The 17,707-nt window shown below is 55.1% G+C and overlaps 1 protein-coding gene across 1 annotated transcript; it reads right to left on the bottom strand.

Moving 5' to 3' along the window:
• Window positions 1-3,386: 3,386 nt before the first annotated feature.
• UPK2 (uroplakin 2) lies at window positions 3,387-5,244 on the bottom strand. Its single transcript, XM_062198389.1, has 5 exons — window positions 5,140-5,244; window positions 4,536-4,667; window positions 4,217-4,355; window positions 3,899-3,969; window positions 3,387-3,523 (listed from the first exon to the last, which is right to left on the bottom strand). The coding sequence occupies exons 1-5, from the start codon at window positions 5,213-5,215 to the stop codon at window positions 3,387-3,389; spliced, it is 555 nt and encodes a 184-aa protein (XP_062054373.1). The 5' UTR covers window positions 5,216-5,244.
• Window positions 5,245-17,707: the final 12,463 nt, after the last annotated feature.

The raw sequence follows: 17,707 nt of genomic DNA, 5'->3' as shown, positions 1-17,707 counted from the left end.
ATTTGAGGGGCCGACGCAGTGGCACACTAGGTTAATCCTCCACCTGCGGCGCCAGCATCCCATATGGGCACCGAGTTCTAGTCCCAGTTGCTCCTCTTCCAGTCCAGCTCTCTGCTGTGGCCTGGGAAGGCAGTGGAGGATGGCCCGGGTCCTTGGGCCCCTGCACCCAGGTAGGACACCGGAAGAAGCTCCTGGCTCCTGGCTTTGGATCGGTGCAGCTCCAGCTGTTGCGGCCATCTGGGGAGCGAACCAACAGAAGGAAGACCTTTCTCTCTCTCTCTCTCTCTCTCTCTCTCTCACTGTCTGTAACTCTACCTGTCAAATAAATAAATAAAAATCTTTAAAAAAAATTTTATTTGAAAGTCACAATTGCAGAGAGAGAGGGAGAGGCAGAGAGACATCTTCCATCCACTGGTTCACTCCCTAGATGGCCACAACAACCAGGCTGAAGCTGGGAGTCAGAAGCTTCTTCCAGGTCTCCCATGTGGGTGCTGGGGCCCAAGGACTTGGGCCATCTTCCGCGGCTTTCCCAGGCCATAGCAGGGAGCTGGATCAAGAGTGGAGCAGCCGGGACACCAGCTGCACCCACATGGGATGCAGGTGTTGCAGGCGACGGCTTTACCCACTACACCACTGCGCCAGCCCCCATAGGGTGCATTTAGTATCCACATCTCTTTAGTATCCTGTAATCTGCAGGCGTTTCTCGGCCTTTATAATCTTTCACTACTTTGACGTTTTTGAAGGGCACAGGCTGTTTATTTTGTAAGATTGGCCCTCAGTTTGGGTTTGGCTGGCCTCTCCCCGTAATTGAAGTTAGAGTATGCATTTTTGGCACAAATACCGCCGAAGGATGGTTCTTGTTCAGTGTAAGGCATCGGGCACAGGATGTCGGCGTGCCTCATTTATTAGTGATGGTAACGTCTATCACATGGATCGGGGGATCCACCTGGTCACCCTACTATAAAGATGCTTTCCCCTTATGTAATTAGTGAGCCATGTGAGGGGAGATACTTAGAAATTATCTAGAATCCTGTTCATCAGACTTGGACCCAGTAAAATCCACTTACCACTCTTGCCTAAGTCAGGCATTACAATGACAGTGGTAAAATGGCGTTTATGAATCTCTTACTTCTTTGCCATTCATTTACTTGGTGTTCTGTTGTGTTAAATAAAATTTTGTCTGACGACATTGACTTGAATGAAGTCCCTACTTTGGGTCCAACAGACAAAACCAATATGGAGTTTAATCACAGTAGCTGAGCCTTAGTTAATTGCAGGAAGTTCTGTAACCAATTAACCAATTAAGCTGTAACCAATTAAGTTGTCGCCACAGCTCCTTCCGTTTTCTCTAACTGCTGTCAGATCATGTTGGTGGTTCTGGGAGCTGCTTGCTTCACAGATTGTTTTCCTTTGCTCAAACTCGACTAAATTTATTTTAAAATTTTTCTTTTGTTTTTATTTTATTGTTGAAGTTAATTTTTTTATTTGAAAGGCAGAGAGACACACAAATAAGACTGGAGAGAGAGAGAGAACTCCCATCTGTTCGTTCACTCCCCAAATACCTGTAATGGCCAGGGCTAGGTGAGAGCCAGGAGCCTGGAACTCAATCCAGGTCTCCCATGGGCGTGGCAGGGACCCAGCTGCTTGAGCCATCGCCTGGGGCCTCCCAGGGTCTGCGTCAGTGGCAAGTGGGAAGTGGGAAACAGGAGCAGAGCAGAAGTCGGATCCAAGTGTTCCAGTATGGAACGTGGGCATCCCACGTGACATGTTAACCGCTAGGCCAAAAGCCACCCCTGTGCATTTTTTCTGATTCTTCCCATAGAATTTCTGGCACTTTCCCAGCCCCTTCCTTCTCTTCAGGGGCTTCTTCATTCATGTGTTCACGTGATCATTCATTTATTCAACAGGTATTTATTGAGTACCTACTGTGTAGAGCCAGGGTTCTACAGGCCTCTGGGAGCAAAGCAGTCTGACAGGGGAGGCAACCTAATAATGACATAAACCCATGCTTATAAGCCATAGTGATGCTATATGTAAGACAGGATGGTGGGCCGGCGCTGTGGTGCAGCAGGCTAAAGCCCTGGCCGGCAGTGTAAGTATCCCATATGGGCGCCAGTTGGAGTCCCGGCTCCACTTCCGATCCAGCTCTCTGCTAATGTGCCTGGGAAAGCGGTGGAGAATGGCCCAAGTGCTTGGGCCCCAACACCCGTGTGGGACACCTGGATAAAGCGCCTGCCTGGCTCCTGGCTTTGGATCGGCACAGCTCCAGCTGTTTCAGCCATTTAGGGAGTGAACCAGTGGATGGAAGACCTCTCTGTCTGTCTCTACTTCTGTCTGTAACTCTGTCTTTCAAATAAATAAAAATAAATATTTAAAAAAAAAAAAAAGATGAACCCAGGCTAATGGGGTGGGTGGGGGAATGGAGGCTGGAGAGAAGAGACAGTGATCCAACTCTGCAGAGAGCGGCTGGGGGAAAGGAGGACACTTTGAGTGTATGGAGTGTCTGTGCAAAGGCCCGGGGGCAAGAAGGACTGGACATTGGCAGGAACATGGTGCAAGCTGAGGGGGAGTTATGGAGTAGACCAGGCCTGGCCTCGAAGCTCACCTGAAGGATTTTGGTCTTTACCGTAAGCAATGCAAACATCACCCATCCTTATAAGGACTCAATACTGGCGAGGGAAAAGGCAATGAGGGTGAGCGTTCATGGACCCCTTCGGTGACCAGACTATGGCAGTCTTGACTCTGGCCAGCTGGCGTCCTGTCAGCCTGTTCTCCGCCCCGCACCCCGCAGTGCCCTGGTCTTGGATGTCGCCCTGAAGGCCCTGGCCTTGTCTTAAGCGGGACAGAGCTTCCCTCTGCTCCTTTCTCCAGCAGTTCCCATGCTCTGCCAGCTCTGCCCCCGGCCCTGGGTCTTTAGGCCCCATAAGGCGCACCAGCCTCAGCTTCTGCATCTTCCCCAGGCCCCTGGCTGGGTGGCCTGCTGTGCGCTGTGCAGGGTGTGGGGCTGGGAGCTCTGACGCCCCGACCGGACCATCTCATCCTCCGGCCCCTGCCTGCCTCCCTCCTGGGGGAAAGCAGCTCTGAGGCCCTGGGGCAGGTCAGGCACCTGCTCCTGCCCCTGCCCCTGCAGCCCGGGTGTGGAGCCCGGCGGAGGGAAACACACGCTGCACATGGGGCGTCAGCCTTTATTGTAAGGACTGAGTTCCCTGAGAGGGGACTTGCTGGGCGTGGGGGGGTGACCTGGGAAGGAACATGGCTCTTACTGGATCAAGGACCCCAGAGGAGGGAGGTGAGGGCACCGAGGGAGCGAGAGGCTGCTCCCTGAGGCCTGGGAGGATCCAGGCTGGGGGAAGGGTGGAGCCTGGGCTGTGCGGGGCTTGGCCTCCTCACTTGCGGGCGCCCAGTGCCAGGGCCGTGATGAAGCCCACAACCAGCAGGAACATGGCGACAGAGAGCAGCACGGTGATGACCACCATGCCCCCTGTGCGGGCCATTCCCAGCCCAATGGACTCCACGTTCCTTCCTGTCGGGAGAGGGAGAGAGAGCATGAGAGCAAGAGCAAGGCGGGTGGAGCCTTTGGCGGCAGCCTGCTGAGGCTCACAGCCTAGCCCCTCATCCATCCAAGCAACTGACCAACCAATGGGTGCAACCATTTCTGAAGCACCTACCTGTCAGTCAGCCAGGACACAGCCCCTGCCTGCGAGGAGCCCTTCACTAAGTAGTGCGGCAGGTGGGTAGACAGGCAGAGGGCGTGTCAGGGGCCAAGCGCTGGGATGGAGGAGCGAAGGTGCCGAGGGGGCCCAGCGGGGCGCAGCAGAGCCAGACTGGGGCGTGGGGGGGGGGGTCTGGAGCGCGTGTGGACCCTGATACGTGTGCCGGAGGTGGCAGTGTGACTTACGAGGAAGCGTGGACATTGGGACCTCTCTGCTAGACTCTGCGGATGTCCCCTTCGTCACCAGGTAGGAAACACTTTGGGGGTTTGGGAGAGATAGGAGAGACCCTTCAGTGAGCAAGCGGCACCTGGCAGAGGAGGGCGCTGGCCTGGGCCCCGCCCCCACGGTTGTGCTCCCATCTCCGCCCCACCAAGAGAGGCCCAGTTTTTACCCCTTTGGCTGTGCCCTCCCTCTCGCCCCCACATGACCCAGACCCCCACCCATGAGCCTCTCTTCCTGTACCTCCATCCCGCAGGTGCCCCAGGTCTGGAGTGGGTACCTACTAGTATCTGGTTCCTGGCACGAGATTTGTCACCTGGTATGCACTGAGCCGAGTGACCACGAAGCCAGCCCCACTGTCTACCACACTCACCAGCTCCCTGCGCCCGCGGCACGGAGGCACCACAAAGCTGGACTTCACCACTGGGCAGGAAATGGGGCGTGGGAGACAGGGTCAAGTGTCTGGAGGCCCCGCAAAGGAGCAGTGTTGGGGGTGTGCCCCGGGGGAGGGGTCACCAGGATGGCATGAACAGAGGAAGGAACGCGGGTGTCCTGGGATGGGCCCTCTGGGGAGCAGGGGGTGTCCCGGGATGGGGCACAGACCTTGGCTGTCATTGGCTCTGCGGACCCTCAGCGTCGCATTGCCTCCCGTGAGGTGACAAGGGGGCAGAGCAACCAGCAGGCTCTCCGTTAGCGCCGGGGACAGCAGGCCAGTGAGGCCTGAGATGTTGAAGTCTGCTGGGAGGCCAGGAGGGCACTCAGAAGGGAGTTGACTCCCCCAGGCCATCAGATCTGACCCTGAACCACTGGGCCCATTCTGAGTTCAGAGTCCAGCTCCCCCTCCACGCTGCCACCCATGGGCAGAACAGCCAGACCTGCGCGGGTCTGCCCGCCAGGTGGCAGGCTTGGGCTGCAGAAACCGGGTGCTCCACCAAGTTGCTCCCAGCCAGACCCTGGAAGCCAGGAGCGGGAGCAACCGACCTACTCCCTAGCAAAGCCTTGGACCCATTCCCACACCGCTGTGCCTCCTGGGTCTGGAAGAGGACCAGGAGTGCGCTCTGGGCCTAGTGTCTGCGCCTGGTCACTGCCGTCACCAGCTCCCACCCTCAACAGGCCAGACCAGTACCTCTCTGAGAGCCCTGGAAGGCACAGTGCCCCCTGCCAGGCCCTCAAGGCCCTCTCCACCCCCACCAGACACAGCAGAGACCTGCAGCCCCTGGGGCCAGGACATCCAGCAAAACCAGGACCGAGGGCAAAGTCCAGACGGGCAGCGGAGATGCCATGCTGGGCTGGGAGCTGGACCGGTGCTGGCAGGCTGGGGCTTCCCGAGGCAAGTGAGGCCCTGCCCCGGGGATGACCGATTATATCCTGGGGGTGGGAGGGGCTGGAGGGGAATCCAGTCCAACCTGCCCCAGGCCCCACAGCCTCAGGGGAAGGTCCCCAGACAGGTTTTTCAGGATAGGGAGCTGGCCCTGCAGCTGTGGGGCGGGAGATGCCCCGGCTGGGGTCTTGGCAGCCTGGCAGCAGTGGCCAGACTAAATCACACCTTAGGCACAGTGTGTCTCTGGGGTCTGGCCTGTGGGGGACTGTGCCCCCAGGTTAGGGGCATCCCAGGGTGGGGGGAGCAGGGAGTTCTGAAGTTACCCTCATGTATAGGAAAAGGCGAGCAGCCAGGATGGGTTCCTGGAGGGCCCTTGGCTAGGGAAGAATGGGAGAGAGAGCAGACATTGGGGTTGGAGGCCAGCAGAGCCAAGGAGTCTAATTCTTGGTGTTGACTGAGGTCCAGATGCTGTGGCTCCAGGAGAGGCGTAGGGGCCTGTGCCGGGGGTGTGTGTGGGCCTTCAGATTCCTCCAGGGGTAAGCACCAGGAGGGCTGGGGAAGACTTCCGGAGAGACCAGACAGCAGATACCAGGGAGGTGGACACTGACACTGCCAGCACGATCAGCCTTGGGCAGCAAGCATTTGCTGAACTGATTGAAAGTAGAGAAAGAACTGGAAAGAGACAATGAAGGGGGAGTGGGGTGGGTAAGGAGCAAGCCCAGACTCTGGGCAGGCTTCGCATGCTCGCTAGGTGAGGTTGTCCCCCAGCTCTGCAGATGTGGGACCCGAGACACAGACAGGTGCACTCACCTGTGGGACCCGGGACGCGGGTGGGAGAGGCTGTTGTAGAGCTCCCGGGGCCCTGTGAGGTGTCTGTCCCCGTGTGTCTCTACTCTGTGTCTTCCCGCTTCCAGAGAAGGAAAGTGAGAGGCTGGGGGTAGGGGGGATGTGGCCTTACCTCCATGGTGGGGAGCAGGGGGCAGGTGGGGGATGACAGGAAAGACAGAACTCCTGAGCGCCTGTCTCCAAATCTTTTTTTTTTTTTTAAGAACCCTCTTAAAGGATCTGAATTGACATTTCTTTTTTCTTTTCTTTTCTTTTTTTTTTTTGACAGGCAGAGTGGATAGTGAGAGAGAGAGACAGAGAGAAAGGTCTTCTTTTTGCCGTTGGTTCACCCTCCAATGGCCACTGCGACCGGCGCATCGCGCTGGTCCGAAGCCAGGAGCCAGGTGCTTCTCCTGGTCTCCCATGTGGGTGCAGGGCCCAAGGACTTGGGCCATCCTCCACTGCCTTCCTGGGCCATAGCAGAGAGCTGGCCTGGAAGAGGGGCAACCGGGATAGAATCCGGCGCCCCAACCGGGACTAGAACCCGGTGTGCCAGCGCCGCAAGGCGGAGGATTAGCCTGTTAAGCCATGGCGCCGGCCAACCTGTCTCCAAATCTAAGCAGCTCCAGAGGCCCTGGGCATCTTGTTAGATGTGGGCGCTGATGCAGGGGTCTGAGGTGAACACTGAACTTCTGCATCTCTGATGAGCTTCCTTCCAGGCGGCCCCGAGGGGGCGATCTGAGAGGCCCACAGCTGGGGTCCCAGAGACTCTCTGGGAGCCCCGACCTGCCCCCTGCCCCAGGGCGGTGTTTTCTTCCCAGTCTGTCAGGACCGGCTACCTCTGAGTACAGAACTGAATTCTGTTTCCTGTCTCTTGACTTTTGTCCGTGTTTAGATCAGATCCTACCATCGCTCTACAGATGGAAAGAGGGCCTTTGGCACATTAAGGAGAACTTGGGGCACAGCAGGTTAGGCTGCCACCCTCATCCCATATAAATGCCATCAAGTTCCAGTTGCTCCACTTCCCATCCAGCTCCCTGCTGATGTGCCTGGGCAAGTGGCAGAAGATGGACCAAGTGCTTGGACTCCTGCCACCCACACGGGAGACCTGGATGAAGTGCCAGGCTCCTGGCTTCAGCCTAGCTCAGCCCCAGCCATTGTGGCCATTTGGGGAGTGAACCAGTGGATGGAAGATGTCTCTTTCTGTGTGTGTGTGTGTGTGTGTGTAACTCTACCATTCAAATAAAATAAATCTTGAAGAAAAAAGGGAACTCGGGAGAGCGGGAACAGACTGAATGGTAGACTGCTGGGTGAGGGGTCTTCCCGGGGCTCCTCAAATCCCACCTCCCAGCCGGCAGGATGTTCACACCGGCACTTGGGAGGCACCTCTTGCCATTTCAGTCACAGTCAGGAAGCAAAGAGAACAGGTTGGGTTTGTTGCAGAGCAGGTTGCTTTGGGTCCACCCGCAAGCCCCCAGCCCCATCGGGAATTACGACTGGGACAGAGTGGGGGAGGGGAGAGCAGATTTCTGACGAGATTCGAAAGGTCTATGAAGGCTCTGTGCCTTTAAGCCCTCCCTTCTCCTTGCAATCCCCCCCCCCCCTTCCCCACCCCAACCCTCCCCAGGTTTCTGGAGGAGCTGAGAGTTGCGTCTTCTCCCTGCCCTGCCGAGCTGCTCACTGGCTGCTCTGGAGGCTGTGCTTTGCGGTCTCCATGGAAACCATTAGTTGCTAAGCAACTGGAGCATCATCTGTGCTGAGCTCTCGCATCTAATTATCCCATCACAGTGGCTGAGAAGGGTTTGGGGAGCTGAGAGGAGGGGGAGGCCAAGTGCAGGAGCTAGAGGATAACTCTTTTAGCAGAACAGATTCATTGACAATGCTGAAGTCATTTAAAGTCACAGCACCCATTCCTCTGAGGATTTCTCCATGGCTTGCCAGGAGGGAACCAGGGCCACAGGTACCTGGGGGCTGTCTTTTGGACTCAGTATTTCCAGGCTGTCTCGGCTTGAAGTCTTGATCTTGATTCTGAACTCTCACGTTCCCCCCCCCCAGCTTTCCTCCTTCCAGATCTCGTATTCAAGCCCACAGACGGTTGCTGAGCACCAAGTGTGTCTGTCGTAGGCACCAAGGTAGAAGGGGCAGAGAAGTTTCTTCCACCAAGGAGCTGCTCTGCCTCTCTCTGCCCCGACTCGCTCCTTGCACGGACCTCTCCTTTCTGGACTGTGGGACTTTTTCTTTTTTTTTCTGAACTATGGCAGTTCTATAGCCAGAAAAGCTGGACTCAGAGCCCAAGAGTTTCTGACGCGCCTTTGGTTCTCTTTCCACATTGCTGCTCTCCCGCCTCCCAATTAGAAACACATGTCTGTCTGGCTCCACGGGCAGGTCAGCCCCCGGTGGCTACTCCAGTCCTCCTCTATCTGAGCGATGCCATACAACTTCAACTGGGTCTTTTTTTTTTTAAAGTTAATTTATTTTATTTGAAAGGCAGAGTGACAGAGAAAGAGAGACAGAGACAGAGACAGAGACAGAGTGAGATTTTCCATCTGTTGGTTCACTTGCCAAATAGCCACAATGGCCTGGGCTGGGCTAGGCCAAAGCCAGGAGTCAGGAACTCCATCCGGGTCTCCCACCTGGGTGGCAGGGTCCCAAATACTCTGACCATCTTCCACTGCTCTCCTGGATGCAGGGCTCTGGATCAGAGCAGCCTGGATTGGAAATGTCAGTTCTATATGGGATGCCGGTGTCACAAAAGGTAGCTTACCCCCAACACCACCACGCTGGCCCCCGGGGGTTGCTCTGAACTTCAGTTTTCACACCTTTAAAATGGGAAGACTCATTCCCTCCCTACTCTATAAAGATTGAGCAAGATATGATAGGTGTAAAAGTGGTTTAAAATAAAGATGCAGGAGGACTGCTGGGGACTCTGCCATCACGTGTAGGCGCAGGGGGCCGCAGGGTAAGCGTCCACCTGAGATGCCAGCATCCTGTATGGGCTGCTCCATTCCCAACCAAGCTCCTGCTAATGGTCTGGGGAAAGTAGTGGAAGATGGCCCAAGTGTTAGGGCACCGGCTGCCCATGTGAGAGACCCGGATGAAGCTTATGGCTCCTGGCATTGGCCTGGCCAAGCCCTGGCCCTTGCAGTCATCTGGTGAATGAACCAGTGGATGGAAGATTGATCTCTCTACTCTCTCTCTCTCTCTAACTCTGCTTTTCAAATAAATAAATACATGGGTTTTTTTTTTTTTTGTTTTTTTGTTTTTTTCTTGAGAGAGAGAGAGAATCCCAGCTCCAAGGATTGGAAGAGACCTAGATGCTCTCCTTTTTTTTTTTTTTTTTAATGTAGCCTGTGATACACCAGTTATCCCAAGTCCCCTTCCAGCTTTGTGCTGTGACTGAGTTACCTGCCTGCTCTGAGCTGCAGTTTCATCTTGTATAGAAAGGGGGTGAGGAGCCAGCCCTGTGGCACAGTGGGTAAAGCTGCCGCCTGCAGTGCTGGCATCCCATATAGGCACCAGTTCGAGTCCCGGCTGCTCCACTTCTGATCCAGCTCCCTGCTATGGCCTGGGAAAGCAGTAGAAGATAGCCCAAGTCCTTGGGCCCCTGCATCCACATGGGAGACCTGGAAGAAGCTCCTGGCTCCTGGCTCCGGATCGGCCCAGCTCCAGCCATTGCAGCCAATTGGGGAGTGAATCAGTGGATGGAAGACCTCTTTCTCTCTGCCTCTCCTTTTTTCTCTGTGTAACTTTTTATCTGTGTAACTCTGCCTTTCAAGGAAATAAAAAAAAAAAGGGGGGGGGGATAAAACCTGTCTTACTGGAATTTTGTGACTATCAAATGAATTTATTTAAGAGTGCCTAGTACAGTATCTGGCTCAATGAACTCTACCTCTGCCTGTCAAAAAAAAAAAAAAAAAAAAAAAGAACACTAATGGAAATCATTTATTGTATCCTCTCCTTTTCATTAACCCTCATTGCCAATGAAGACCGGAGGCCCAGAGGCCATACGTGACTTTCTTTCCTTCTCCTCCTCTTCCTCCTCCAAGACTTATTTATGGGGCCGGTGCTATGTGCCGGCATCCCATATGGGCACTGGTTCTAGTCCCAGCTGCTCTTCTTCCGATCCAGCTCTCTGCTATGGCCCGGGAAGGCAGTGGAGGATGGCCCAGGTCCTTGGGCCCTGCACCCGCATGGGAGACCAGGAGAAGCACCTGGCTCCTGGCTTCGGATCAGCGTGATGTGCTGGCCGCAGCGGCCATTGGAGGGTGAACCAACGGCGAAAAGGAAGACCTTTCTCTGTCTCTGTCTCTCTCTCTCACTATCCACTCTGCCTGTCAAAAAAAAATTTAAAAAAAAAAGAAAAAGAAAAGACTTATTTATTTATTTGAAAGTCAGAGTTACAGAGAGAGAGGGAGATTTTCCATCCACTGGTTCACTCCCTAGATAGACATAATGGAAGGGCTGGGCCAGGCTGAGGCCAGGAGCCAAAAGCTTCATCCGGGTCTCCCACGTGAGTGGCAGGTGCCCAAACACTTGGGCCATCCTCCACCGCTTTTCTCAGGCCATTAGCTGGGAGCTGGTTTGGAAGCAGAGCAGCCAGGATATGAACTGGTGCCCATTTGGGATGCCGGCGTCTCAGGCAGTGGCTTTAGGCCACCGCGCCGGACCCCACATATGACTTTTTGAGGTCACAGCAGATAAGGAATGAGGTGGGATGTAACTCAGAATTTGTTTTTCCAATTACGCCATTGAAAGGCAGGGAAAGGTAGCCCAAGTGCAAAGGCGGCCGAGCAGGGGCCAGCTGTTCCCCGTGTGCCCCTCAGAGGCAGCAGGCACACACTGCCTGCCCACGCACTCATTCGCCAGTCGGTGCACATCCCATCTCTGGTGGTACCAGGCCAGGTGCTGAGGTGCAGAGATAACCAGATGCAATCCCTGCTCTTACCTTACTCACTGAGGGTCGAAGAACAAACTGCAGTTAGGCTGGCTGAGATAGTGGAAGGGCATATTCTAAAACAGAGGGAGCAGCTTAGGGTAGGCTCAGCGGTGTGCATTAGCCTGCTGCCTTCTGGGAACTACAAATGATCCATGGTGGCCGGAAAGCAGGACTCAAAGACGGGCATGGTGTGAGCCATGCCACTGGCTGGCGACCAGGACTTCGGAGCCCATGCGAAGGCTTGGGGCTCGGTGTTTGCCCTGCAGCACACAGAAGGCCTTTGAGAGGTTTTAAGTGTGTCGAGAGCATTCTGGCAACAGTGTGGAGAATGGATTGGCAGCCGGGAAGACACGGGGCAGGATGACTAGGCGAGAAGCAAAATGACCCAAGTGGGAGAAAGTGTGCCAGGCAAGAAGCATGGGCACAGCCGGGAGCCCCCAGATGGCAGGGCGGGCGGTTCCCGGGAGGCTGGCGGGAGTCAGGGGTTGCCTGCAGAGCAGGCTCACGGAAGGAAGAATGAAGATCAGTTTCCGGATCTGTTTCAGAGCGCATCTGATGGGAGGGGCCGGGAGAAAAAGCTGTGGCTGTGCTGAGTGCTGCGACGCCAGCTCCAGGGTCAGCCCGTGACCTCTGCTCCCAGCAGGTGCGCCCACGTGTGTAGAACCATATCCGTGTGTGGCCGATAGAACAGGCAGTGGTGATGGCGTGCCACAGCGGAGGCTGAGCGGTAAGAAGCAGGTGCCTTCCTCCTGCCACCCTTCGGAGGGCTCGCTTGGGAGGATACGCAGTGGCTGCTATACGAGGGGTCTATTCGGGAGGGGCTGAGGCCTCCGCCAATGAGCGGTGGGTCACTTTGACCTCACACCCCCCCACCCCACCCCGGGCAGCAGGTCCGAGAACTTGTGCACTCTCAAGCTGGTCGTCCACCTCTGCTCGGACCCTCAAGGACTGCACCTGTTCCGCCAGCCTCACTGAAGCTTGGTGAGACGCCAGATCCAGCCAGCCAGGGTCTCCCAGACTCCCTCCTCAGGAGAAATGCTTGCTGTTATGAGGCACTAAGTTGTGGGGTGATTTGCTATGGAGTAATAGACAACCAATAGAACCGTCCTGGGGAAATCACAAACATTTGCATCATCAAGGGAGAGAGAGACAGACCCTCCCCTCCCCCCGCACCGGGTCCCTTTCCAAATGCCCTCAACACCCAGGGCCTGACCAGCTGAAGCCAGGAGCCAGGAACTCCACCTGTGTCTCCCATGTACCATACTTGAACCACCACCTGCTGCCTTCCAGGGTGCGCATTAGCAGGAAGCTGGATCAGAAGTGGAGGCGGGACTTGAACCCCACACTCTGTTACGGGATGCAGGCCCAAATCCAAACTCTCCACCTGCCCGCCACCACCCCCAGCCCTCCCAGCCAAGCCCCCACCAAGCACTGGCCGCCCCCTGAAAGCCCCTTCTGCTATAATGTGATCTCCACAGCCCCGCACCCTCTCCCGGCTGCAGCAAGAGTGAGCTTTGTAGACTCAGGTTTGACGACCTCTCCAGTTTAATACCCTTCAAGGACGTCCTTTTCTGCTGAAGGAGGCCTGAACAGCTCTTGAGCCGGTCCCCGCTAACTCTCCAGGGACTTCCCAGATTCTGTTCTAGAACTTCGGTGGGGCCTTTGCAGTTCTTTGCGCCTAGCACGACCTCTCCTCCCTCCCCCTGCACCCCGCTACCTCCCACTCAGCCTTCAGGTCTCCCCTTGGTTAGGACTTCCTCCAGGAGGCCTTCCTGACTGCCCCAACCCACGCACGTTGCCCCTTTGCTCGAGGGACCTCTTCAGCAACGTTGACTTCTCTGTGCCTTGGTTTCCTTATTCAGGACGTGAGGACGATGGGGGTGGTTGTTGTGGTGCAACAGGTAAGCTGCTGCCCGTGACGCCGGTACCAGTTCAAATCCTGGCTGCTCTGCTTCAGATCTAGCACCCTGCTAATACACCTGGGAAGACAATAGAAAATGGCCCAAGTACTTGGGCCTCTGCCACTCACTTGAAAGACCCGGATGACGCTCTGGGCTCCTGGCTTCAGCCTGGGTGTTGTAACCATTTGGGGGCTGAACCAGCAGATGGAAGATCTCTCCCCATCTCTCCCTGCCACTCTGCCTTTCAAATAAATCAATAAACCTTTTTTTTTTTAAATGAGGATAATAACAGTAATAATAGCTGTTGCCATTTTCTCTTCTGCTAAGTCCTGATACAAAGTAGTCATGGATTCTTTTTCGGAGTTCATCACATTTCTATGTTTATTTTCATTTATTTGTAATCCAGACTGTGGCACCAGCTGAGGAACAGTTGTGGTGGGATCAGCAGATTTGTGGGGTGGAGATAGTTGTTATTTATTTATTTATTTCCTTTTTTAATTTTTTAAAAAATATTTTATTTAGTTAGTTGAGAGGTGGAGATACAGACAAAGAGAGGCAAAGACAGAGACAGGTCTTCCGTCTGCTGGGTCACTCCCCAAATGGCTGCAAAGACCAGAACGGGGCCTTTCTGAAGCCGGGGGCCCAAGCACTTGGGCCATCTTTACTGCCTTCCCAGGGAGTGCAGCGTCAGAAGTGGAGCAGCCCAGACTTGGATTGGCACTCTGACTTGGGATGCTGGTGTTGCAACCAGCTTAACCCGCTGTGTGACAACACAGGCCCAGATAGTTCTGCTTGGAACCTGCTCAGCTGAGGGGCATGAAGGACACCAGGTGAGTGTGTGGAAGGTGGTTGGATGCACAGCCTGGAGCAGGTGCTGTGGAGGGCGGGGGGAAGGGTCAGCACAGGTGTTACTGCTGAAGACTAGGCAAGGAGTGCATGGGGGAAGAAAAGGTCAAGGACAGAGCCTGGGAGCCCCAACAATTATGGGGGAGACCTGAATTCTCCAGTCCAGTGGCTGAGGGACCCAACAGAATTGGGAACTTCAATCTTTGTTGGAGTCTGGCCTTTTCCCCACCAAGGACTTCCAGGGCAGGCTGTGGCCCAAGCCAGGCCCCAGAGAGCACAGCCGACTGTCTCAAGGCAGCCACCCAAGTAGCATTGGCTGCGATGGGAGGGACCAGGAATGCTTCTGAACCCCTACCAACCGCTAAGGGGGTACATATCATTATTAGTTTGAATTTTAACTCCAGAGGCAGACGGAGTGAGCCCCACAGAGAGCTGCCATCTGCTGGTTCCCTTCTCCGCCCGGCAGGCTGAGCCAGGGAAAGCCAGGAGCTGGGCACTTCATCCAGGTCTCGCACATGGGTCACAGGGACCCAAGTACTCGAGCCCTTACAGGCTGCCCCCCGAGTGTGCAACAGCAGGAAGCAGAGCTGGGAGTGGAACCCAGGCACTTTAATATGGGCTGTGAGCATGGGGACTTGTGTCTCAGCCACCAGGCCAAAGGTCTGCCCCGGGGCGGGGGCGGGGGGTAGTCTGGCCACAGCTGCCCAGGCCTCAACCCTCAGCCTGCCTTCCCCCACCTCCCCAGCCCTGCTTGATATGCACATCAGATACCAGTGCCCTTTGCAAAACTGTTATTTGTACAGAAGCCTGAGGGAGGAGAAGGGAGGGAAGCTGCTCCCTCCTCTTCCCTGCCTCCCGCCACTTCCACTTGCAGGGACCTGCAGGCAAATACCAACCCCCAGCCACTCTCCCTCCCTGGCTCAAGGCTGCTGCTTTCCCAGCTCCCACGTGCCCCAGGCTGGGAGTTGCTGTTCAGCTCTGCCGGAAATGGCCTGGCCTCTGAACTTCCCCTTACCCCCCATGGGGCCTCTCAACCCCCAGCCCTTCCTCCCTGCTCCCCCATCCCGGAGCTCATGCTCCCCTGGCCTCCCACCTGGCCCACCTGCCTGGCTGTGGTACATTGGCCTCAGATCTTCTCAGCTCTTTAAGAGGCCAGCCCCTGAGCAGCTTCCATGCTGCCAATCCTGCCCTAAGGGAGCAGGCAAAGCCCGAGTGGGAAGTGGGCCCCTTGGCAGAGAGCTGGGAGGGAATGGGAAGGGCCCGGGGCTATACCCCCAGCACCTGCTACCTTCCTGCCTGTGACCTTGATCTGTTTCCTGTCTGTAAACAGAGGTGGGAGCGCCTACCTCCCAGAAGCTGAGATGAGGAGAGAAAGAAACAAGGCATGAGGTATTGGACACATAGTAGGTGCTTAAAACAAGTTCCCTCCCTGCCCTCTTCTGTGGCTCTCTGATGGAGGAGTAGAGAGAAACTAGGGTCCCTGGAGAGAGCTCTCCAAGAGACAGTGGGTACTCTGGGGTGCAGTTATGGATCCAGTCTGTCTCACCCCAGGGGCCTAAGGGTGGGAGAGCCAGAGCCCTGGTCCCCTCTGATGCTCTCTGCTCACTGCACTCCTCACGTGGCCTGGGCCAGACCCCTGGGGAAGGTCTCCCTCATGGGATGGGCAGAGGGAGGTCTGGTGGGGGCGCCCCGTGCGGGGAGACTGCCTCTGGGTCTTGAACACCCCCAGACACCCCCAACTCATAATCCGATTTATATTCCTATTCCCTCGTCTGGACCCGTCACCATGGCAACAGTTTTCTCAGTTGCACTTCATTGGCTTCTCTGCAAATCTTTTTTTCTGCCTCCTTCCATCTTTTCCTCCTGCTCCCTCGGTTGGCTCTTCAGCACTCACAGGGTGCCACTTTCCCCTTTATCTCTCGGCTTCTCTATTCCTGTCTCGCTGGTATTGCTACCTCCCGGCCTGCCTCTGTCCACATCGCTCTACACCTTCCCTCTTGTCTCTTTTGCTTTTCAAGCCCATGACGGTAGCAACGAGCTGGGGTCTGTTGGGAGGACCAGAACTTGTGTCTTGTGCTATCGGAAGAGGCAGAGAAGCCCGAGTGATCAGAGATTGGGTCCCAGTGGGTACTGCACGAGGTCCGTCCTCAGTGCCGCAGTGGGTGGGTGTCAGCGGGCTAGGTCTGTTTAAGTCTGTCTAGGGAGGGAGAGCACTTGGCCTGGCAGTTAGGATGCCGGTTGGGGGAGCCGTGCTGGGGAAGCCCACATCCCATATTGGAGTGTCTAGGTTTGAGCCCTAACCCACTTCCAATCCAGCTTCCTGCGGAGGGAGCCCTGGGAGGCAGCAGGTGATGGCTCAAGTACCTGGGTCCCTGCCACCCACGTGGGAGACCTGGGTGCAGTTCCCGGGCTCCAGCCTGGCCCAGCCTTGGCTCTCGCAGGCATTAGGGGAATAAACTAACAAAGTATAAGGGCCTCTTTCTGTCTGCCTTCCAGAAAAGTAATTAAACAAAAGAAAACAAAAACGATGTGGTTGGGTTGCCTGTGTCCCATGTTGGAGTGCCTGAGGTTCTCCAGATCTGTAGAGTTCCAAAGTAAGAGCTTTTGTTTTTATACAAGACTGCTCCCTTGGGGCCTGTGCTGTGGCGTGACAGGGAAGCCACCACTTCTAACCCAGCTCTCTGCTAATGTGCTTGGGAAAGCAGTGGAGGATGGCCCAAGTGCATGGGCCCCTGCACCCGCGTGGGAGACCCAGGTAGAGCTCCTGGCTTCAGTCCAGTCCAGCCCTGGCCATTGCAGCCATTAGGGGAGTGAGCCAGAAAATGGAAGATCTCTCTCTCCCTCTGGCTCTTGCTCTCTGTCTCTCCCTCTTTTTCTGTAACTCTACATTTTAAATAAATAAACTAAAAAAAAAAAAAAAAAAAAAAAAAAAAAAAAAAAAAAGGGCAGGGGGCGGCACTGTAGGTTATCAGGTAAAGCCACTACCTGCAACACCAGCATCCCATATAGGCTCTGACTGAGTCCTGGCTGCTCCACTTCTGATCCAGTTCCCTGCTAATGGCCCATGTGGGAGACCCGGATGAAGCTTCTGGCTCCTGACTTTGGCCTGGCTCAGCCCTGGCTGTTGTGTGGCCACTTGGGGAGTAAACCAGCAGATGGAAGATCTCCCCCCCTCCCCCGTAACTCTTTCAATTAAATAAATAAATCTTTTTTTTTTTTAAATAAAAGACTGTACCTTATCTGACATTTGTACTCAAAATTTTCTGATCTTATTCTTCTATCACACTTTTAAAATATTAGAAAGGCAGAGAGACAGAGAGAGTTCTCTTGGCTGGTTCATTCCTCATGAGCCCACCACAGCCGGGGCTGTGCCACACGGAAGACAGGCGCTTGGAACTGAATCGGGGTTTCCATGTGGCTGGCAGGGACCCAGTTACTTGAGCCATCACCTGCTGCCTCCCAAGATGCACATTAGAAGGAAGCTGAACTGGAAGCAGAGCCAGGAGTTGAACCCAGAGACTGACAGAGGATGCAGGCATCCCGAGGGGGACTTGACTTTTGCACCTAATGTTGCCCCCCATGAGACTTTTGAGGATCATTATAACCTGTTTCGATCCCCTCTGCAGTCACATCCCTGAGACTTCTCAGTGTGACAAGAGCTGGTATCAACCAGAACATTTGTGTGCTTTTGGATTTTGTCTCCATTTCTGGCCTGTTGAGTATCTTTACTAACAGCTTGTGTAGAAATAGTATCACATCTCTGGAGGGATAATAAACATTGAAGGATAGAGAGGATCAAAAAATCATCCCCCTGTATGGAACGGCAGACCCAACAAGATGAAATGATGGGAATGTTAGCATGCCCAGGGCCAGACACGGCGTACAAGCAAGCGCCCAGGTGGAGAAGAGTCAGGGGTTTTAATATGGTCAGCCGAGTCATAACGTG

Source organism: Lepus europaeus, chromosome 7 (genome assembly GCF_033115175.1).
Source record: "Lepus europaeus isolate LE1 chromosome 7, mLepTim1.pri, whole genome shotgun sequence".
Classification (NCBI taxonomy): domain Eukaryota; kingdom Metazoa; phylum Chordata; class Mammalia; order Lagomorpha; family Leporidae; genus Lepus; species Lepus europaeus.
The sequence above is the reverse complement of the archived record's forward strand: the minus strand, read 5'-3'. Positions and strand labels throughout refer to the sequence as shown.

Bases quoted from the DNA above. Each gene is read 5' to 3' on its own strand.
- UPK2 (XM_062198389.1), bottom strand. From the start codon at position 5,215: ATGGCATCTCCGCTGCCCGTCTGGACTTTGCCCTCGGTCCTGGTTTTG. The intron at 4,668-5,139 runs GTCTCTGCTGTG...GCCTCCCAGCAG, and splicing joins CCTGGCCCCAGGGGCTGCAG to ACTTCAACATCTCAGGCCTC. The intron at 3,970-4,216 runs GTAGGTACCCAC...AAACCCCCAAAG, and splicing joins GTGCCAGGAACCAGATACTA to TGTTTCCTACCTGGTGACGA.